General features: G+C 37.7%; 2 protein-coding genes and 2 long non-coding RNA genes across 5 annotated transcripts; 1 reads left to right on the top strand and 3 right to left on the bottom strand.

Moving 5' to 3' along the window:
* Positions 1 to 57: 57 nt before the first annotated feature.
* Positions 58 to 3,470, bottom strand: LOC110834789 (uncharacterized). The gene is made up of 2 exons (XM_022074304.2): positions 2,975 to 3,470; positions 58 to 1,201 (listed from the first exon to the last, which is right to left on the bottom strand). Exons 1-2 carry the CDS (start codon positions 3,191 to 3,193, stop codon positions 506 to 508), a joined length of 915 nt encoding a protein of 304 aa, XP_021929996.1. The 5' UTR covers positions 3,194 to 3,470; the 3' UTR covers positions 58 to 505.
* Positions 3,471 to 9,239: 5,769 nt separating this feature from the next.
* On the bottom strand, positions 9,240 to 13,122 carry LOC110834790 (uncharacterized). Its single transcript, XM_087357435.1, has 3 exons — positions 12,476 to 13,122; positions 11,325 to 11,547; positions 9,240 to 10,628 (listed from the first exon to the last, which is right to left on the bottom strand). The coding sequence occupies exons 1-3, from the start codon at positions 13,017 to 13,019 to the stop codon at positions 10,484 to 10,486; spliced, it is 912 nt and encodes a 303-aa protein (XP_087213561.1). The 5' UTR covers positions 13,020 to 13,122; the 3' UTR covers positions 9,240 to 10,483.
* LOC147872394 (uncharacterized) lies at positions 13,116 to 16,132 on the top strand. Of its 2 annotated transcripts, none has more exons than XR_015537452.1 (2): positions 13,116 to 13,364; positions 15,788 to 16,132. It is a non-coding gene; the product is annotated as an uncharacterized LOC147872394 (long non-coding RNA). The 2 variants fall into 2 exon arrangements; XR_015537453.1 differs by lacking the exon at positions 13,116 to 13,364 and adding an exon at positions 14,219 to 14,873.
* Positions 16,133 to 19,623: 3,491 nt separating this feature from the next.
* LOC147872395 (uncharacterized) lies at positions 19,624 to 22,353 on the bottom strand. The gene is made up of 2 exons (XR_015537454.1): positions 22,256 to 22,353; positions 19,624 to 21,161 (listed from the first exon to the last, which is right to left on the bottom strand). It is a non-coding gene; the product is annotated as an uncharacterized LOC147872395 (long non-coding RNA).
* Between the last annotated feature and the right edge of the window lie 402 nt (positions 22,354 to 22,755).

The raw sequence follows: 22,755 nt of genomic DNA on the forward strand, positions 1-22,755 counted from the left end.
CCAAAGACAATTCTTCCAATCAGAATTATTTTAATTTGCAGATGCATAAAAGGGTAGTCTTTATAACTCCATGTATTTAATTTCACAACAATTCATACATACAAGAATAGTACATAGATAAAATTACAAATTTCCAAATATGTGTCTATTAAGACAAGTTGTAAAATTTAAGTGGATCGTGCAATAATTTTGACAGCACAGATGCACAGTCAAAGATTAAAACAGATATCATACTGGGATCCTGTAAAGGTTAAATTCATAAACACCAATCAATGGAAATTATAAAGTATATTAGTTACCTATAAACTTTCTTACAATTTTGTATAATTTTCCCTATAATATATACTGATTTGAATTCCAAATATTCTGTATACCTACAAATAGATAATACTAGATTTAGTAAAATTTTGTGTCACAGTACCACACATCTTCGAAAATCAAAGACGAGAATCGATGTCACTGTTTCAGGAAACAAATCTGTGTGAGTAGGCAGATCTTCTGCATGCTATGCCATTCCCCAAAATTCACCAATTTCAACAAAAGCCGCTGTTTCGTGTAACAAATCTGTGTGGGATGGCAGATGTTCTGGAAGCTGTTGTATTCCCCTAAATTCACAAGTGACATCAAAAATCACTGTTTCAGTAAACAATTTTGTGTGAGTAGGCAGATCTTCTGGATGCCGTACAATTCCCGAAATTTCACCAATATCATCAGAAGCTACTGTTTCAGGCAACAGATTAGGGAACAGATAATCGGGGGCAGATGTGTTCCTCCAGAAATCACACTCCTTATCCTGATGTCCTGATTGAGTCATAGATAGAGATTTTTCATCTTCACAAGTACCTTCCTGATTTTGCTTCATTTCGACTTCCGCTCGCGATTTGCGCGCGCGTTTTAAGACGACAGTCTCTTTATCCTGGTCCTCGAGATCAACATCCCCAAGTGGCGTTCTTCGCGACTGCAGTGATTTGCGTTTTCTGCAGATATTTGTAGTATTTTGAGGTTTCGATTCCGGGTAAGATGACGAGGCTTGTAAATCACAACTAGAAGCAAGAAGTTCCTGCACGGCTTGGCCTGTCTCATCAGCACTGTCTCTGGTACACGATGTCACGCGATTTTTCTCCGGCAGTTCCCTCAACAACACGTTCAGCTGCGGATTGATCTTGAGGCTGGAGACTCCAAGGGGTGATCTTCCAAGTACCTGTAATCAGACACACCGTGGTAAGAAATATGGATTAACCACAGGAAAGCCTACAAAGAAGCGTTCACTTAAAGCTGAATGCCATAGGAACAGTCAGGGACTACGTAAGAAGACTTCACTATTTCCATACATTTCACTTATGTAACCACCAATGTTAATCGATTAGTGCAGTCTACCAGAAGGTTGGGCATGGCAATGGTATGGAAGAGTCAGGAAGTTAGGTTCTCATCTTGAAATTTCTTAGTCTGTGATGCACATAACGTTATTAGGTGGCAAGATTTACGAGAACAAAGTTGCGATCACAGTCATTTTTAGGGGAGTACCGTACTGATCTGACAGTTTTATTCACATGAAACGTGGACCCACTCTTCCTTGCATGCAAAACATTTCAAGTATCTTCCCGTTAAGTGCGGTTTCAAATTAGATTCTTGGAGCTGAATGTGAGTGTTTTCAGTCGGCTCTGCTGTTACGGATTTGGTCCACGTCTCATTACAAGTAGCAATACTATTCAGGGAGAAGATGTCACGTATCTAGACGTAAGAAAGAGATTTTCTGTTCAGTTACATAGGAGCCTGTGTGTCAATTCTACAACAAATGAAACTCATTTTCATGTTTGCAACTACCATAATAGCCTGCATAAAGATTGTAAAACATTGAAACAGAATTGAAGAAACGTCTCTGTGTATTTTTACATACTTTGTGTGCTTGTTCCCGGATCAAAAATAAGAAAAAATGTTCCTATGAACATGGGGTCGCAAATGTTTCATTTTTGAAATAATAGTCAAAAATAATTTTCAATGTATGCCTTTATTGCCAAGTATAAGGACAGGGATGTTTCTTCATAACAGATGCTCAAAGGTTGTTCCTCCATTCCCCACACATGCACGAGCACGACGTACCCAAGATTGACCAATTCGCTCGTACACTCCAGGGTTTCCTCGAATCATCTGGCATGCATTCTGCACAGTTCCCATAGGTCGTCATTATTTTTTATGAATGTTGCATAAACGACGGACTTCAAGTGACCCCACAGATAAAAGTCCAATGGAGTCAGGTCCGGTGACCTCGGTGGCCATTCTACTGGGCCACCACGCCTAATCCATCGCTGAGTGTAATGTTCATTGAGATGATATCTGACGCGATGGGAGAAGTGTGCTGGGGCTCTGTCGTAAATAAACCACATTTGTCTTCTTGTATTCAGTGGTACATCTTCAAGGAGACGTGGCAAGTGTCTTCTTAAGAATCGCCGTTACCAAGGTCCTCTTAGACGCGATGGAAGCATGTGTGGACCATTGAGTATGTCCCCAACAATTCCTGGCCAAACGTTAATTGAAAATCTTTGCTGGAAGCTGGATTCACTTTGATATAAAATCAATTCATTGAAACTTATTTTTGGATATTATTTCGAAAATGAAACATCTGCACCAAATGTTCATGGAAATATTTTTTCTTATTTTTGATCCTCGGACAAGCACACGAAGTTCGTAAACGCACAATAATACAGAATGTATTTATCCCATTACGGGCCGATCCCTCGTCCAAGGAGTCCTACCGAATGTCTATAGATCAAGCCAACGAAAAGTTGGGACCCGCAGTGCTCAGGCACTTGAAGAACGGGTCGTTCCCATTATCCCCAGTATCCCAGCATTTATCCCATTATTTATGTAATTTTATGAATATTTCGAAATAAGAAACATCTTCATTTGAATGAACCATCTTTCTGGTCTCTGATGTCAAAGAAACCGGGCAGAATAAGACTGAATGTTTGGTTACCTCTGAAATATAAAGGTGTCTCTCGTTGTCCGGTAATGTGCCCCAGGCTGCCGACAGAGCCTTATTAAACTTACTCTTCGTTAAATCCGGGTAAAGCCAATGGTGGAGAGTACGAGATCGCTTGCAGAACAGCAATTTCGCGGCCTTCATAACGTCCTCATGCTTGTAGTCTGTCATGTTCCTCTTACAGTACTGCATATTACACACATGTTCAGTCATGTTACAATAAATTAACTGTGCACATGATCATATCTAGGAATATGGCCAAACACAGGCTGCTTTAATAGTGAAGTTTATTGTTTCGTAAGGAAAGACTTGTTCCAAGTTCCGGAGAATCTGACGTAAATACGTCTCTGTATTTAAATTATATTTAAGCAATAAATACAATGAAAGGAAGGTAACTGAATGTAATGTAATGTCAAAATTTTCTACACTACGATGCACTTCTTCTACAAGCGATTCACAGCTCAGCTCAGCTCTTTCTGCAATAACGAAAGCGGATTGTTGACGGCGGTAATGTAACACAACAATGCCGAGTAAACAGATAACGTTTCCTAGGTAACATAACAATTCACGCAAGCTGACCATTGTCGGTCTATATTTACACATTGTTGACACGGATCTTACACATTTTCGTTACACATTTTTGCCGAATGACCCTTCCGTATAGACGTATTTACGTCAACAATATTATACAATTATTTTACAAGTGTGATTTACTGCATATTAATTGTGTCAAAAATATATTGAACTCTGAAGAATACTTAAATCTATGTAACTATGATTAACTCTCTAATTATTGAAACTTATGTTATGGTTTAAAGTCTTATTTGCAAATTGAATTTTTTAGCTTAAGCACACTAACTACAAAATAGTTTTCAGTCCAGCACAATACAATTTTCGCCATCTTGGTGGTCTAGAAAGAATTAATGAATGCCACGTTTTTCTCGTTCCTTCATAACTTGACAAAAAAAGGAAGTATCTGAATTATATCTTTGGATACATACGGAGGTCTTCATACAGCTTATGAAATTCGGCTTTCAACAATCTTTGACTTACAAGTGGAGGGAACCAAAATTTATTTCTACGCTTTGACTTTGCTCTTAGTAAAAAGCGCGCACAGCTAGTCTCAAAAAGATCCATGCCTCGACTTATCAGCCTAGAGCACACGCCAACTGTGTCCATAAAAGACAGCTCTTAACTGAAAAGAAAATGCGTTTATTTCACCGTCCGTGTGCACAGGCAACTAGAATATGCGTTTGCGGTAGTTTTACCGCTGCTGCAGAAAAACCGCTCGTGCGCTCTAGCCCTTAAGAACTTTCTGCTCACTTTCTCACTTTCCAATTGTGATGGAAGTCTAGTTCGTCAGTAAAAAGTGAAGCATGCTGAGTTTACTTTCATGCGTGGTTTTCTCGGGTGTGTCTAAGATTAGGTCACTTATTAGAGAAATGTCCATGTCGTCCAGGCCAGTCACATTCTCAAGGGAGCCGAGTTCTTCTTCAGCCACAACCTTTGGCACTTGGTTCAGGAAACCTGAAAAAATATGTATCTTTCGAATTATTTTGGAAGTCCTCATGCCCCTGCAAGTAGACACAGAAGATGACCATCGGCAGTTCCGAAAGCGTTCTACAACCGTTAAGAGCATGTTTTAATGCCGACCAATGAAAACTGTTCAGAAAAACTTACGTACTATTGCTAGTTCCTGCGTAGGACATGGATGCCCGAGTTTGTGTGTGTGCGTACCTGTTTCACTTGGAGAAGTCGTTTCTGCATTCTTCTCGATTCTACTAAGAATGTCTTCCGTTTTCTGGTCGAGACTGACCCACTGTTGAAAACTCAAGTTAGGGAATGTGTAGTTTGAAGTGCCTTCTTCAGGAATAGAAAGCAGCACTTCCTTATGAATATCTTGATTTTCTGGTGTCGTGATGTTGGACGTGAACTCGTGACGTCTTGCTTTCTACAAATTTGAGACGTGTTAGTTAATGTACAAGACAATTCAATTCACACGAACACAGAAGAACTGCGAATTAAGTATCCGACATGCAGGTGCAGACAGAGAGGAAGAAATCTTTAAATATCTTATGTCAACTTCTGTGAGATCGAACTTCTCTTTACTCCAGCAGATATTTAGCTGAACTTAATTGAATTCCCGTTTTAGCGAAGTCTTGCTTCGGAAATGTTATATACTAAATACAATGGGTGAGTGGTTGGAATTTCTGCTACATATTTGAGAGTTTGTCTTTTCAAATTTTAGCCCTCAGACTGGCTATCCACACGTGTTTCTTGTGGTTGTCCTCAGTCCTAGCAGCAAAATGCCAGGTTAGTTCCTTAATTACGTCACTACTGCTTCTGTTCATATACTTCCAAATGAAATATTCATTAACCATCCTCAACATTTGACACTAGAAACTATGTGTTATTGAAAGCATTATTTTCAAGCCATAAATACACAAAATAGTTTCAGTTTATTGTTATTTGTGATATTTTTAATGAATATTATGAAACATTTATTATTAACAGCTTTGTGAGATTATGTCTTTCATAACAGTAGAAATATCTTGAAAAATAAGTTTCGGCCTAAATTAGACATCTCTTTCTTTGAACTGCCTTAGTGAAAATTATGAATTTGTGTCTGTTTAGTCCTGAGATCACGACTTTAGATATTGAAACCTCATTAAAGGAGCAATTACGCCTTAAGAATTTGGTGTGCACCAGGCTTAAAACAAAATTTAGCAGTTATTACTCTTTTCACGTTTCGGCCAATGAAGATGACTTTCCACTCATTAATACTGGAGTGTGGCCAAATGGTTGCATTATTGCTCCTTTCTACTCCTCGAGCACGCCTGTCAGGTCAACAGAGTCAGGCTGTGGGGCTCCTGTGCCTGGAGGCGGCTCCGATTCCCACTGATTATGGCTCTCGACTACGGCGATTTTGATATATTTCATCAAAATGTCAGGGGTCTAAGAACCAAATGCAGTCACTTCATTGACAATGTTTTCGCTATCACGTCCGGAATTTACTGCATTACGGAAACCTGGCTTAATAACTCTATATTAAGTTAAAATATTTTTCCTGAATCTTATTTCGTGTTTCGTGCCAATAGAGATTACTTAAGCTCCAATAAAATACGGGGAGGCGGAGCGCTGACTGCATTCTCAAAGTCGTTGTGCGTCGTTAAACGAAGGCATGATCTGGAAACGATTGAAGAGTATGTGGGGGTTGAAACCATAGTCTGCTTACGTGGAATCATAACTTTGCCCCGGATTGCGATATAAAAGTAATTGAAAATTATCTAAACTCTTTAGAAGTAAATCTAAACTCGCATTTCTATCGGGTGGTCATGTTAGGAGATTTTAATGCTCCCGATTACGACTGGCTAAACGGCACCCCTTCTTCTAATTCTTACTATTGTAACAAAATTAAAGGTAATTCTCTTTACGCCACCTCGAGCTTTCTTGGCCTTAATCTGCCCAACAGCTGCGCTCCTCCAAAGAATGCGTTGCTCCACCTTGTCTTTACTAACATCAGCGATCTCAGCATTTCTCTTTCTACTCACTCGCTGGTGCCTCCTGACCACTATCATCCGCCTCTTGTCCTTAATCTTAAATCAATTCTTGACTGTCAATAAACTTCGCTTACGCCTCGACGCAATTACTGCACAGGAGACTAGTTATTATTATTATTATTATTATGAATTGTTTAATTGGTCCACAAGCAGCCAAAAACTTCAGGCGTGTTGCCGTCATAACTCGGATGCTTGCAGGCCACGTGAAACTGTAGTCACGGCTCGAACCACGAGATAGGCGGCTACAGTGAGTTGGGGTCGTGCGCACGTAGTAGTCGGAGCGACCCAAAAAGCACGGCCTTTTGCATCCGGCTGAGTAATGCTTCAGCGTTACGCTGGCATTCCGGAATGAGCTTGATGTTAGCCAGCAGTGACGACTTGACTCCTCCAAGAACTCCAATTATAAGGACGATTAATTTGACAGTGAATCCTGGGTACAGCTGTCTTAGCTCAAACACAAGGTCTTGATACTTGGTCCGTTTTTCAGCCTCCTTCACAACTATGTTGGTTTCAGCCGGGGCCGAAAACTGGATGACATACATGGTGCATCCAGAGGCATCGATGAGAACGATGTCAGGTTTAGTGGCTTTATTATTATTATTATTATTATTATGATCAATTGTTTAATTGGTCCACAAGCAGCCAAAAACTTCAGGCGTGTTGCAGTCATAACTTGGATGCTTGCAGCCCAGATTAAACAATTGATCATAATAATAATAATAATATTATTATTAATATTATACCCTAGAAAACTCGGACTGGTCTTGCGTTCTTAATTAAAATTATGTTGATGCTGCAGCTAATAATCTCACGGCTACTGTGTCCAAGGCTATCAACCTAGCCGTTCCCTTTGCAAAATCCAAAAATTCTATCTATCCTCGTTGGTTTTCCAAAACTTTTGTCTATTACATTAGAAAGAAAAATGCGTCTCTTAAGAAATTTAAAAAATCTAAGTCTGATTAGCATTATAGCGTTTTTTTCGTATTATCGTAAACTTGTTAAAATGACCATTAAGTCAGATATATTGAATTGAAGATAATTTGAAACCCCATCCAAAGCACTTCTGGAAATATATTTCTAAATTTAAGAAGAAAGACCAGTCTATTACACAATTTAAAGTTGGAGAGAGTTTTATCACGGAACCGCAGTCAATCGCAGAGGCCTTTGCAGATCGCTTTCGTTCTGTTTTTAACTCGTCTTCTTGCGTTAAAGTTACGACTAGTTCTGACTTCGCCTGTTCTAATGTTTTGAATATTCCACTTATGTTACGCGGGAAATTAGTCGTCTCCGTTCGACGAAATGCGTCGGACCCGATGAAATCCCGACTTTCGTTATCAAAGGTTGTACTGAGATTTTAACTCGTCTTTTACGCCATATTTTCAACCTTAGTTTATCTAGTGGGAATTTTCCTTTGTTATGGAAGCGAGCGTCTGTTGTGTCGATTTTTAAGAAAGGCAACAGCGCCTTAGTATCTAACTATAGGCCTATTTCAATCTTAAATAACCTCTCCAAAATTTTTGAAAGTATTGTTCATGGTCACCTTTCTTTTTATTTCAAATTCAAATTACACCTCAGTCAGCATGGTTTTTGTAAATCAAAATCTACGGTAACCAATTTAGTTACCTACCTAAACGATGTTCAGCCGTCGGTTTGTTCACAGGAACAGATCGACTCTGTGTACTTTGATCTTAGGCAGGCCTTTGATTCAGTCCCGCATTCTATTCTTTTGAAAAAACTTAATAATTTTGGACTATCTTCTCCTTATGTCAAGTAGTTCCAAACTTATTTTTCATCCAGATCTGCCTTTGTTCGCATATTAGGACAGTCTGCTTTTGCTTGCTCGGTGTTATCTGGAGTTCCACAAGGCTCTACCTTGTGACCTCTCTTATTTAATATTTTATTAACGACATTTGTGACAAAATTAAGTATTCTAAATTTCTCTTATTTGCTGATGACTTGAAACTATATCGTGATATTAAATCTGTGGATGACTGCAGAGCTCTTCAAGCAGATATTGATTCTGTACATCAGTGGTGCGATGTTAACAATATAGAACTTAACATAGAGAAAACCAAAATTATATCGTTCACACGTAAAACCAACAGTATCCATTTTAATTACGTTGTTAGTGACTTTTTAATCTTGCGTACTAATTGTGTAAAAGATCTTGGTGTTTTGTTAAACAGTAAACTATATTTTCACTGTCATGTAAATTGTGTTCATTCCCAGGCACTAAGGACCTTAGGGCTTATTCGTTTTATTACTTATAATTTTTCCTCCCTAGACGGCCTTGTTGTTTTATACAATGCTGTAATTAGGTCAAAGTTTGAGTACGCCTCGGTCGTATGGAATAATCTTACACAGACAGATTCTAATAAATTAGAAAATATTCAAAGGAATTTTGCCAGTTTGTGCAATTATCGGTTTTTCAGTTTAATATCCCACGCAAATATGAATTGATTTTGTCTGCTTTAAATCTTAGAACACTCTATTCCAGATGACGTCATCTCGATGCGTTATTTCTTGTTAATGTCTTTAAGGGAAAAATAAATTGTCATTCCATTATGGACACTGTTGGTATACGTGTTGTTGTATCCCGAAGGATGGTGATGGGATACGGGAGCGTAGACCGAGCGGGAGTCTGTTGATTGGGTGCGTTGGACACTTAAGAATTGAAATTCAAGCTCACTTGTAGCAACTCAGTAGATATATATAATTGTTTATTGAAACAAAGTTACACCAGTTTATAGCTCGGGTCAGTAAACTATTAGGCGTGATGCAGAGTAGAACGCAACGTTCGGTGGTGAATTCCGGTGTAGTCCGCGTGGTGCTTACAGACAGTGGTTTATAAAGGGGATTAAAAGTGTGTCCTGTGCCGGAGGGGAAAATACTCATCAACAGGTGCGGGGGTTTACCGTAGGGTGACACACTTACTTAAAGACGCGTGGGGTATTAGTATAATCTGATTTTTGTATAGCAATCTTCTTATCATTTTTATGGTTCAATATCCCCACAGTCTGGCTTGTAACATCTGTAGCTTACTGACCCTTACAATGTATTGACGATTACAGGTATCTATTAATAATAACTAAAAATAACAAACACTACATACAGTCATACACAATTACATGTATGAAGGGTTGATATATGGCAAGAGGGTTTATATACGACAGTGTGAGAATCTTCTACTTTTAGAGTGAGCAGTGCACTAAGACATAGTCCTTCAGTCAGGTGCGTCATCGCTGCAAATGACGTATGTAAATCTTTGGACGTATTTAGCATAAACGTTGTCTCCCTTGAGGGCACGTTCTAAATAAGGGAAATGATCTAGATAGGTTTTCTTAATAGATGATTTAGCTTCGTTATCTGCTTTTTTGTATTTCTTTAACGCTTTACATTTATATATATGTTCCCTAGGTGGATTATTTGCGTTTATTTATATTCATTTATTTTTCTTTGTATACAATATTGTTTCTATTTTGGGTTTGCCTGTATTTGGCTGTTATATTTAATACTGTACATGTATATGTTTAGTTAATCTGTTTGTGAAATATTTTATTATTATTGTACGTATTATCAGTGTTTTCCTGATATTGGCTTCTTGCTGTTGGCAAACACTAAAATAAATCAATTGAATTGCAAATAGTTTTGTTACTCTAGGTTCAAAATTATTGTCAAACAAGAGATATCATTGACTTTATTCAAGATGTTATTATTTGTTAAGTTTATAACTCTTTGTATTGCAATTCACAGGTGTATTTAAAAGTTGACGAGTTCTTAAAATCATCGAAGTTCATGTTTTTCATCCCAGCTGTATGTTGTAATTTATCCTTGTTGATGAAAGAAACCTCTAAAAAAATTATCTAGCAATACGTAAAATCAAGAAACATGCCAAAAGAAAAGATAATTTTTTACAAATTCTTTCCAGGATTTACTGGAAATTTTAATTTTTACTCGCAAGTGTCCAGATGCGACCAGCTCCACGTGGTCCTTTTGCACCTTTCGAGAAAATTGGTTTGGTTGTTAAATTGTGTCGGACCGAATTCTTCCATGTGTTATCATTGGCTTTGAAGTACGTGAAGTGTTTTCTGTAATAAAATGCATAAAAGAATTTTAATATACAGGTTGACACAAACGGTCAGAGGGATTTAAACATGTTTTACAAAAGACTTTAAGTAGGCTATATTTCTGCTTCTTTGTACAGAACTGATTTTTAAGACTCAGGGACAGTCGAAACTTTCTTGGCAGTGTGATACATATTTTCATTTAAAAATCTGCAGCATGGAACTGAGGAAAAAGCTGTGACAAGAGCTAATTTTTCATAAACCATTCTGACTTTGTTTTCCTTGATCATTTATTCCATAACCTCATTAATTTTTAGCTCAAAATGTTTGCTGGATGTGAAGAATATTCTGCAATCACCAGTCCAGATGTTCTATCACACTGAATGGTGTTCAGTTGTATTTTACTGCACATAGACTGCGGGATGAGAACCATTGCGTTCAAAACGAACTTTGTTGGCTTGGTTTCTCAATGGCTTAATGTCTGGCTTTTGTTACGAGTTAAACAGTAAAGATGGTAGGTGATTTGAATGCGTTCTAACCGAGACATTTGGGAGTGTTTAATTCCGGACCACTGACACTATCAACACTTAAAGGCGTATTTTGAATGAAGCTAAAATATCAGTTCAGTGAAGGGAAGTTTTCTGTGATGGATTCATTTATTTTCTAACGTAATGAAAAACTGCTTCAAAAGACATATTTAATTTCTATCAGGCTACTTACGAAATCCATTGGTAGATTTGAGAAACTGTAAGTTCTCCATTCTCCAAAAGAGCTTTTTCTATCATTTCAGCATATGTGAACGGTGGTCTCGTAAGTGCAGAGTAACAATTCTCGTCGTTCACAACAGCTGGAGGACACGCCCGATCACGCGAGGGTGAAGTCTCTGTCGCCCCAATGCACGAAGATGCCAGGCCAACTTCTGGGTATCGGATTTTTCCAGCATCTTAAACAAAGGAAACGTCGTTTTATACATGCGCATTTATATTAATATTATATTAATAGAAACAAATATCCTTACTTACTGAATATCGCTGTCAAATGGTTAGCAATTCTCAGTTATAATTCTGCTGGTCAGCGGTTCATATCTCTCTACACGAGCTGCATATCATGACAGATTCTTGAGAAATTTTCTTGGTTTTCCTCAGTTTTTCCTGGTAAGTTTCGGGTGAATTACGCCACTACCACTTAATTCTATTCTCCTTCCTGATAATAATTCAAAAACTAGCATTATCATTCTACAAATAAGACTATTCTGAGCTATTGACAGCGTCGTTAAATAAACAACAGGTAAATACAAATATCAACCATACCTGTCGTGTGCACTCACAGAAATGAACAAGTTACTGTAATAAGATGAAGGATGGATATTTACGTGAATAAATAGTGGAATTTTTCTAAGAATCATCCAGAAAATTGAAAGAAACAGCGAAGAATTTTTATACAAATACCCAGTCTGCCAATCGAGATTCGAACAATGAACCTCGACAGTACTTAGCAGGAATACTACTCTCTAAACCGTAACGTTTGTTCACTTACTGTCGAAAAAGTGTTTGGTCAGACAAAAGCCTTAGTATTTTATGATAAGAATAAAATAGATTTATTTAATGTATTAAATATTTACCGTCATATATTAATAGTAACTAATATAAATATTGTTTCTGCCTTTGCATAATTGATTTTCAGAAATATATATTGAAGTTATGAACTGGATCTCACTGGGTGTAACTGAAAGGCGGTAATTATTAAGTCCACATAAAACTGGGGAATTTAGGAAAATCTCAGTTGACCAAAGGAGATTATACTGTGGGGTAATTTAATACAGAATGCAAAGAACAAAGCGCACTCGATGAATAAATATTTGTAGCACATACCTAGGTATGCAGTTTCTTCCTCTTTTCCTCCTTTGTTTTTGTGACTGTGTTCGACTTCAGCTGCGTTAGGCAATGCATTAGTTTTAAAATTTATAAGCCACGAAAGATCGTTATTGCAGAAGTCGTCGGTATCGTCATTATGTTTAAATTCTGTCACTGAATGTTCCGATAGTTTAATACATTTAGAAAAGTCTAAATTAGAATCCATGCAAGTACCACTCACAGAAATCTTCTTGAAAATACTGGCAGTATTTTGAAGAGTAATTTCTATTGTATTATTTTCATTCCTGGAAGTACAAGACTCATTCATATCAATAATCTGTATTTTTATCCATTTAAATGCTGCAGTGTTTAAAGAGATAGTTTGTCCATTTAAATTCACTACTTCGACTGCAGTTGAAAGTCTCCAGTTTCCTGTGCTCAAATAATCTTCATTGTTTAACCTCTTCAGGCAAGCATTATCAGTTGAATCTATTTCTTCAAGTAATTTCCTTTTCGTTCTTGGGGTAGCCTGTTGATCTACTTGAATAATGAAGCTCGACATATCTACCGACGTTTCACTTTCCACAATTTTCTTCAGTTTCAATTTTGAACAACACAATTACGGTAAAAAATTTCCGTACTACTGAACTGACGTCTTACGTGTATCACACCCAACAACAATGTAAACAAAGTCTACATTGTTGTTCCGCTAAACAATGTGAAGTAAGCTGAGTCGTCTGGTGGCGAGAGAAGGTATTAGTTTGGTTAGTTTCTTGGAACTCACATGTGTTAGCCAGGACTCATGAATCTGTTCCTTGCCCATAGCATCAGTGTACCCCAAAATCTTGGAAAATCTTTAAGGGCTGACTTTAACAACAATTATTTTCAGCTCATTCTTGTAAATCAGGTAGGGAAACACTGCAGCACAAAACACATTAGAAAATGTATGCATAATGTAACGATTTATTATGTGTTTATTAGAATTTAAATGGCACCAGAAATGTCAGGGTTGTCTGGGTGTCTCTCTTTCTATAGGCTCCGTGTGAAGTGTCCATTAAAATTGCCTGATTTTAATCAAAATGTGTTAACAGCTGAATTAAAACTGCCCAACATAAATTTTCATGACAATCCATTCAGCAGATTCATTGCATGAAGGGAAATAGATGAGAAAGGGCAAAGCTAAATGGGTGCACTGTTTTGGGCGTGCCTAAAAAGTAGTTTATTACTGCACAAACTGGATGCTAGACTCACGGCTGATAAGCATGTGGGGCTGAATCAAATGATAATACTGCACCTCGATTTTTCTTTGGGGGGGTGAAGCACCAAAGATGCACAGTTTTCCTCCTGGGTTGATGTGGCAGGGCATAGCCACTGAAGTCATTTGCCAGTTCCATACCCCAAGTGAGGTCCTTTGGTCGGCATATTTTAAGTTAATCTGGCGTAATGATGCTGCGGTTGAAGATGATTGTCTTCTGGGATGAAATACTATGTACTCTGGTGGATATTCACTGATATTTCAGATGAGATTACAGCCTCCGTCACTCACTCTGATGACGGAGGCAGTAAGCTCCTGTGAGATACCAGTCAACATCTATCAGACTATCAAGGAAGACAGCTTTCTTTATGCTTGTTTCCATGGCAACCTTAAATCTCAAATAATGCTGCCATTCTTTATTGAATGATTTCATATGGACTTATTGTGGTGGAACAGGAGAGCAAATCAGGTGGACAGTGGAACGTGCATTGTGTGAGAAGGTTTCTGTTTGTTTTGGGTTATTTTACTCATATTTTTTTAACATGTATTGCCTATTTTTAGGATTCTTAAATAACGTTTTCTTCTTTGAATCACTATTAGCAGCTTGTATGTTTCTGTTAATTTGTCTGTCCCCTGGTTAAGCTGTACACATCAGTAATATGAACACGTTTTCTGTGAGACCTCACCATTTTTTTCTGACATGAAGAAAGTTAAAATGGGATCTTGCACACCTGTGAGATAGGAGCATCGCTGGCCTCATTCTCTGTGGACTGCTGACATTTTGCATGCAGATAGGTCTTTGAAACTTGCAGCTATCATGAAAGTAGGAAAATGGGAATTCACAATATTTGCAGTATTTTGGTGTCGTGATGGCAACTGAAGGATTATTGTAACTTGGGCGTGTGAAAATTGAGTGGCTTCTTACAAATAGATCTGTTAGTAGTACGAATGCGAATGTGCAATTATAACCTAACTCTTCTATCCTCAGTAACTGTAAAGTGCACACCAATGCTTTTTAGACATGTTTAATGCAGAGATACACTATAGATTTTGAAGTAGGTTGACCTTTACACAAATGATTCAGTTTACATTTGACAAAGTCACTCTTTATTAATATATCAAATACTATTAAGAAGAGAAAGTACCTCAACAGCAAAACAGGTGACTTATATTTGGGGAGTATATGGTTTTATCTTGGTCATTTAACATAACTATGGTTTTCCTCAGTTTCTTTTGTCGTGCCAAGTATTTATCATTTATGGCATCATAAAACCTCAGTTGATTCTACATATACCTGCAGATAATTCAGTAACTTACATATCTAATAGGATATGATTTTTTCACTGAGATGGCTGTCTTCTGGGTTGTGTCCTGTAGTCTGGTAGAACTTACATATCACTCTGCACCTACTCTCTGATACCGTTCCTAGTGCTGGCCATACAAACCTAGCTTTTGAAGCAGTTTTCTGAGTGCTTCCAGTGGCTTACTGACTTACCCTTTGATGGCCCTTCAGGTGTAAGATGCTAGCCCACAGATTGCCAGTGATTCCTCCTCCAAGGATCAGGATCCCAGATCTCACATCGATGCGAGTGATGCAGGCAAAACTTGACAGTGGCTCTGTCAGGCCAGCTTACTCACTTATGTCCTCCATTCTTCTGAAGTAAAAGGCAACTCTATATGATGGTAGTGGAATGGGCTAAAATGGAAATTGTTTTTAAATAAGCAAATTCTAGTTGTTGAAAATGTAGAAACAAAAGTTAAATTTGACATTTTTGTTGGAAAACATCATTGGGGGGTCATGAGAATACTATTAAATCATGTTATTTGTAGGTTTTTTGGAGATGGCATTGAAGAATATTTAGTTCCATATGGAAATATTTTCATGTGCTTGCTGGAGTGAGACGTTATTGGGTAGTTTGTGCACCTGGTCAGCTGGCACCACACAAATCTCTGCCCAGCCCCATGCGCAAATTTATACCAAGCGTATTTCTTATGTTTATTATTGCTGTACTAACACCACCAGGTCATTTTTATACCTGTTTGGATCCACAGCATCATTGTCACCTTGTTTTCAGGTGATAGACATCGCACCCTACAGATGTCACCACCTCACTGAACTCGTGGCCAAAAATGACTGGCATTTTGCAACAGCTAAATGTACCCTGGAATGGGGAGAGACATAGTTGGCTTCTTACATGACAGCGGCACAGCAAGGCACCAGAATCTGAAGAACAACTTTGATTTCTACTTTGTCTGTAATGAGAATTCTTTACACAAGAATAAATCATAATGTAAGAATTCAAGATGGATAGAATGCATACAGATGGTAAATGTTGGCATGTGTCACAAGGTCATTGCTGTCACAATAAGAGAGACCAGCAGTTCAAATTAAGAATTAAATAAATTACCTCTTGTCGTAAGTGGATTTTTCAAATTTTGTACATGCATTCATTTGTTTCATATGTGCAGATTGTACAGAGCGATCGAAGAGTCATGTGGCCATATTAAAATATTTATTGATGGTTGAAATTCAGTACAAAATCACTGAAGTAATCAACGTGTATTATGACTCTGAATATACAAGAGCCCTCGCAGGTCGTATGTTGTAATATGCTGGCACCAGTCCATCCATCCTCTTTCTTCAGTTGACATGCAAGAATGTGTTTTTCACAATATAATGTGTATTTATTGTCAAACACTGAATGGCATCTTGTTTTTACTTAACTTAGTGTTTAGGGATAAATTTTCTGAGTCTCCGGTGCCAAAAATAATTGACAATATCACATTTGGTGAACTGTTTCCATGGCACTGGTAGTTTGCAGGATGGAAAGCAGTCTGCCGACCCTCAGTTTTCAGTGACGATATATGTGCATCTCTGAATGTGGTGGACATTTCCAACACTTAACACAGCATTGTTTTCAGTATTATTTTTTGATAAGTCAAACATATGTCGGAATGGGTTGCGTGAATGTTCAGTCACTCTGTATAATATGTGATGTAAGCCTTCCTTTCACTGATGCCAATTTTGTTGTGGTGCAGCATATCTATTACATGCAGAGTAGCAGAGATAACATGAACTAACATTTGTGTTAATATAATTTTTAGTGTGATTTACCACTCTGTGTGAATTGATACCTGAGCCTGTGGAAAAGTACAAATAACGAATGATTGGAATCATTCTGTTTTTAATATTGTCTAGAACTGTTCTGAATAAAACTAATTTCTTTCTTCTCCCCCTCCCCCCCTCCCTCCACCCCCAGTCAGTTACAGAACAGAATTGTTTGCTTGTGACAATCCTCTTGCTACTGGCATGAAACTTTAAAATTGGTATATGAGTTCAGTTTCACTTTATGGAGCTCATAAGTAAAGGGATTAGCCACATTTTGACATATCCTAAAGTTTTGTTCTAGTATTTATGAACTGTAAACTGGGTAAAGGAGGAATAAGAAAGCCCACAACTAACCGTAGCTGAGCATTGGACAAACATTGCCTATTCAGAACTCATATGACCCTGAATGTTAAAAATAGGATTCCTGAATTAAGACTGAAAAAAGTGGATCAGTTCTACAGGTAGCAGCTTAGACCACATGAATCAGAATTTAATTTTGCTTTGGCTCTGCAGGTAATGACACCTTGTTGAGAGAATTCCTTTTGTTCTGAGGGTCAAACTATACAGCCTCTATTGTGGGATCTTAAATAAAAAGATGAAGATACCCTTCGTAAGTAGCATGCCAGCATCAGTGGTGATAAAACTTAACACATTTTTAATTTTGACACTAATAGATGTCAGTGGCCAACTTCAACATTAACTACTGAGGTTTTTTTTGTTTAAATCAGCATTTGAATCTCTTGGAGTTGTTTCTGAGATGTGATTGTTCACTTTGTATTTATTTCCAAGAGTCTTCACTGAAAATCAGTGATTCCATTGGCACGACTAACCATAACAGTAAAAGTTTGTTTACGGTTATATCTTGGAGGTGGGACTATCCTGTGTGAAGTTCTTGTGTTTTCCTCAGTCCTTCCAAGGAAATCCTGGTACAGTTACTTGAAATAGAGCCGAGTCACTTCCTTTCCACATTCTCTGCCCTTGAATGACCTCACCTCTAGATTAACAGAAGACTGTCACTACAATTATTAAGTCATGAAATAGCCAGCTTACATGTAATCATTATTTCACTCAGCAGTGAAACACGACTGATTTGAAGGTAAAAGTACACGCCATCTAGTGACTCACAGCTTGATCCCCTAATAATAGCCTAGAAATGAGTAGAACTGATAACAGATTAATGCAAAGGTCACAGAGATTTATTTTAGGAGTAGGTGGGAGTGGTTGTGGTGGGGCCTATCCCCTCCCCTTCTACCCAAACAGAAGTGTGCACGTGTCAGGAGTGTTAATTGAGTTTTATTTTTTCCTGTGCCCTTTGCTATGAAGGTGCACAGAGCACATGTATGCAAGGCTTCATGATTTCCTCAGACAATGGCAAAGAAAGAATGTGAATAGTCACCTTCTTCCTGTCTCCAGAGAAGGGACTGCATTGTACTGGTACCTCATGGACAGGAAACTAAGTGGGCTTGAAATAGCACTGTGATTTGCAAACTGATAAGCGTATAATATCGACTGTAGTTGCAGCAGATCTCTTCATGATTTTGTAAGTTGCGTGGTGAGTCATTAGCCATAGGTGATGTGAATGTAGGTTTTTACACAGGTTGTGTTCACAGAGCCTGCCAGTCATAACATTACAAGCGAGGTTGTTTGAGCCTGTTGCAGAATTGACCATTAATTGAATATAATATGAAGCTGAAATTGAGCTTTGATCATTTCTGAAGGGCTCATAAGTAAAAACTGGTGCACGACATAAAATACAGATGCCATTAAAATACACAACTTTTATGTCAGTCGTTTCTCAGTTTGATGAACACGTATTGGAAAGCAAGGAAGACTCTTCATCAGTTCAAAATCTGTACTTTTTATTAACTTTGTTAGCAAAGGAATTTATAATCTGGTACAGTGTACTGTCTTCACTGTTGATTAGTTGTGATAATAGATTTCTACTTGTGATAAACAAACAAGGATGATAAAGGGGCACAGAGTTGCAAAGAACACATTTGAAAATTGTACACGTTACTAACGCTATCCATGAAAATTTTTGTCATGTTCTGGACATACTTAAAATCTTGACTGGAATTGAAGTGTGTATGTAAGTTATTTTATGAATTCTTTTATCTTACATTTTCTTTACACAATGTATCTACTTTAATGTTTATTTTTTATATGACCCAATATGATTTTAGTTTCTGGTCAGTATCATATTTCCACTCATTTTAATTGGCTTCTCTGAGTTATTGATTGGTTGGCATGCCTGAATTTGTATTCAGTGCAGGAATGCTGTTTCTATTTCATATCTGATAGGCAAATTAGACAGGTTGTACGTTATTCACTGTTAGCCCAGTGCCATAAAAGTGTTTGGTGCTGCGGGCAACGTAAATGTACCTTCACCTGCCATTGATTAAGCAATCAATGCCCTTACAGAACGAGCTGTGGCTGGTACAAAAAGAAACAGCTGTTTCTGCGAATGTTTGGCGTCTGTTAACTCGTCTGAAGGCCTTCATGATCGCCTTACAACTGAGGAAAAGCTCGGAAAACCCCAGTCAGGGCAGCCGAGCAGTCGGACTAGTCGTTGCGCCGACTTGAACATCAGTCCCCCTCGGTCGCCCTTGGGTGACCTCTGACAGCCCTCGTTCGGCACGAGTGCCTCCCGAGTTACCGGACTAAGGGGTTCCCCACACCAGCTAACCTCGAGTCAAATCTCTCAGTCAGTGCTCTGATGTGGTCGGAAAAGAGCTGTAAGAAAAAGTTGTCAGTGGAACCATGGTTCCGGAGAATTTGACGTAAATACGTCTATACGGAAAGGAAGTTTATAAATTGGCTTTATTCTAAATATTTTCTTTATACATGTTTTACAATTGAGATAAGTTTGATTAATACATTGATTATTCAACTTCAATTAGTTACGCTTAAAATGGGTCTGTGGTAGCTGAAATATGTTATAAAATTTGTACATTTTAGAGTATCGACATATCGTGCAACCACCATATCTATACAAGATTTTAATCTAGTAGTACTACATTGAGGATTTGACATCAACATTAAGCCAAACGTTTCTTCCATAAATGTGACAAAGCTTTGATGTTCCTCCTTCTTTAAATCAATGTTAAAATCTCCTGTCAATATTATCGGCATTGAATTAGGATCTTCAGTGGCCATAACTTCTCGCTTCCTCTGAGCCCAGTAGTGTACAGAATTAGGTATGGACTTTAGAAACGATAGGTCTTTTTCTACGCATATTTCTAAAAATTCCTTATCTTCAATCATCTTTCTTGTAATGTTATCTGTTTCTCCTATACATTTGAAAGTGTTGTGTAAGCCTTCGCTAACTCGTAACCGCATTATTTTCATTGCCATGTATAGGCTCTAGGGTGAAGGATAATAGGCTGAGGTACTTTTTGGGGATCAATTAATTCCAGAGGCAAATAGCTTTAAGTACTTAGGAATACTTATTCGCAGCGATCTGAGCTGGGCAGATCATGTAAATTATACACTAATTAAAGCATGGAAGGCTCTCCATTTCGTAATGCGTATACTAAAAAAGGGAAATAACAATACGAAACGTTTAGCTTATACGTCGCTAGTGAGACCGATACTTGAATATGGAGCTGTGTGTTGGGACCCTTACAGGGAAGGGCAGGTAAGAGCCCTAAATCGGGTGCAGAAGAGAGCGGCTAAATTTGCAAATTTCACGAACGAATCTGGTTGGGAAACGTTGGCACAGCGTAGATTGATAGCCCGAATGTGCGCCCTTTTCAAAGCATACACGGGGGGCCGGGCTTGGAAAACGATAGAGGATAGATTACTGAAGCCGTGCTACCTGGGCAGGGACGATCATACTCGGAAAATTAGGACTAGGAAACAAAGAACGGATGTAGGCAAATATTCCTTTGTAAATAGGACCATAAGAAGCTGGAACCAATTACCTCCAGGCGTGCTAGAGTCTTTCCCCTGTAAATTAGGCACCTTTAGAAAAGTAGTTACAAGCAAGGGGTTATTAAGTGGGGATTAGATGGTGAAAAGGAAAGTGAAGTGTCTTAGTCTCCAAGTGATTCAGGGCTGTAGTTCTTTGGGATAAAATTTTCATGTACTGAGAGCGGAATTTATATTCTACTCTAAAGTATTGTGATTAATTAGTGGATGTGTGTTTTGTATTGTTGTGTCTTATTGTAGGTCACTGCCACCGGGTAAAAACCCATTTGCAGTCAATAATAAATAAATAAATAATATGTGTTGAGGTGTTACATCTCTTCTGTCGCTACGGCGAATTTCGCTGGTTGCCATCATGAATGGTGTTACCTTATGATGCTCTTTAAATTGCCTCGATCTTCCTAAATAGATGCCTGGAAATGACAACTCTTCTGCGTGTTCATCTTATATGATGGATAAGGGTGTTTTATTTTGAGCAGGAGCAATTTCCAAGTATTTATCCTCATTCCACAAGAGAGTTTGCTGTTGAGCTAGCAGCAATTCTACATCACTTGACAATTCTATGTCTTCTATCCATTTATTTTCTTATTCAGTAGTTTCTTGTTTTTCGAAAAATGCATCGTTAATTGTAATCTTGTAATGTTTGTACAATGGAGTATTAATCAAATAAGTAAGCCAACGTTTTATTGTATCTTTCTTAATACTTCCTTCCAGATACGTAGATTTGTGAATCAAGTTTCTCTTTATATGGACGTTGAAACTGTAATCATCGTCCAATTCTCTAGGTAGTAGCGTTACCATATCATTAACATCAACTGGAACATTGATTACTTGTCCCAGTATCTCAAATGCACCCAATTGATGTCTTAACCTCCTGATTTGCATAAATGTAAGTCTAGGAGATATTAATCTTTCGCTTATGCAATCTAGAGGAGGCAAATCAGTGGGGTATGGTGGATACACAAATCCATTACTCCTAGACAATTTAGGTATTTGCTCCTTATTTAAAGATAGCCAGCATGTTGTGCATACCTTAAATTGGGATACATTTTCATTTACAAACTCCATACTCAATACATCTAAATGGCTATCAGTAACTTGTTTCAAATCTTTTTCAAACCATAACCGATCACATACATTGCAAGCGTATCCAAATCTATTTTCATTAAAATGCTTATGAAAATATTCTGTTGCATTTTCATACCTTGGTTGTGCGATTCTTGTAGGAACGCTTGCACTTGCTAATGAAGTGGAAGCATTAACTTGCACTAATTGCTTCTTGCGATTTCTATATTCCCTTTTACGTTCAGCATTAGTTTTTGGTATTTCTTTTGGAAACTTTAGGTTCATTATTTAATACTTCTATGTTTTTACGTTTTCTGTACTGTCTCATATATTCTGTTTTATGGAGTCTTTTAGCTTAAATGTCATCCATCTTGTACATAGCATGACGCAACAGACTAACACAACAACAGATTACCTAATAATTCTTATATAAGATAAGTACCTGTGATATTGTAAAACGTTTTTAACAGCACAAAATTATCTACTCCACGACGCACTTCTTCTACAAGCGATTCACAGCTCATCTCTTTCAGGATTGGTGATGGCTGTAATGTAACACAACAATGCCGAGTAAACATAACAATGACGTTTGACGTTTCCTAGGTAATATAATAATGACGTTTGACGTTTCCTAGGTAACTTAACAATTAAGTTACACTTTTTCGTTTCCCTTTTTCGTAACACGTTTTCGTAACACATTTTTGCCAAATGACACTGACCCTAAAATATAGACGTATTTACGTCAAAAACCACGGTTCCGGAGAATTTGACGTAAATACGTCTATACGGAAAGGAAGTTTATATATTGGCTTTATTCTAAATATTTCCTTCATTCATGCTTTATATTTGAGATAAGTTTGATTAAGACATTGTTTATTTAACTTGAAATAGTTACGCTTAAGATGAGTCTGTGGTAGCTGAATGTAATGTAAAGTAATGTAA

Source organism: Zootermopsis nevadensis, unplaced genomic scaffold (assembly GCF_977971745.1).
Source record: "Zootermopsis nevadensis isolate Lab colony 2312 unplaced genomic scaffold, Znev_1.0 Znev_ptg000028l, whole genome shotgun sequence".
Taxonomy (NCBI): domain Eukaryota; kingdom Metazoa; phylum Arthropoda; class Insecta; order Blattodea; family Termopsidae; genus Zootermopsis; species Zootermopsis nevadensis.

Excerpts from the sequence above, each read along its gene's own strand:
- LOC110834789 (XM_022074304.2), bottom strand. The coding sequence starts at position 3,193 with ATGACTGAACATGTGTGTAATATGCAGTACTGTAAGAGGAACATGACA. Across the intron at positions 1,202-2,974 it reads GACACCTTTATATTTCAGAG|GTACTTGGAAGATCACCCCT; the intron begins GTAACCAAACAT and ends GTCTGATTACAG.
- LOC110834790 (XM_087357435.1), bottom strand. The coding sequence starts at position 13,019 with ATGTCGAGCTTCATTATTCAAGTAGATCAACAGGCTACCCCAAGAACG. Across the intron at positions 11,548-12,475 it reads GGAAGAAACTGCATACCTAG|ATGCTGGAAAAATCCGATAC; the intron begins GTATGTGCTACA and ends CCTTTGTTTAAG. Across the intron at positions 10,629-11,324 it reads CAAATCTACCAATGGATTTC|AAAACACTTCACGTACTTCA; the intron begins GTAAGTAGCCTG and ends ATTTTATTACAG.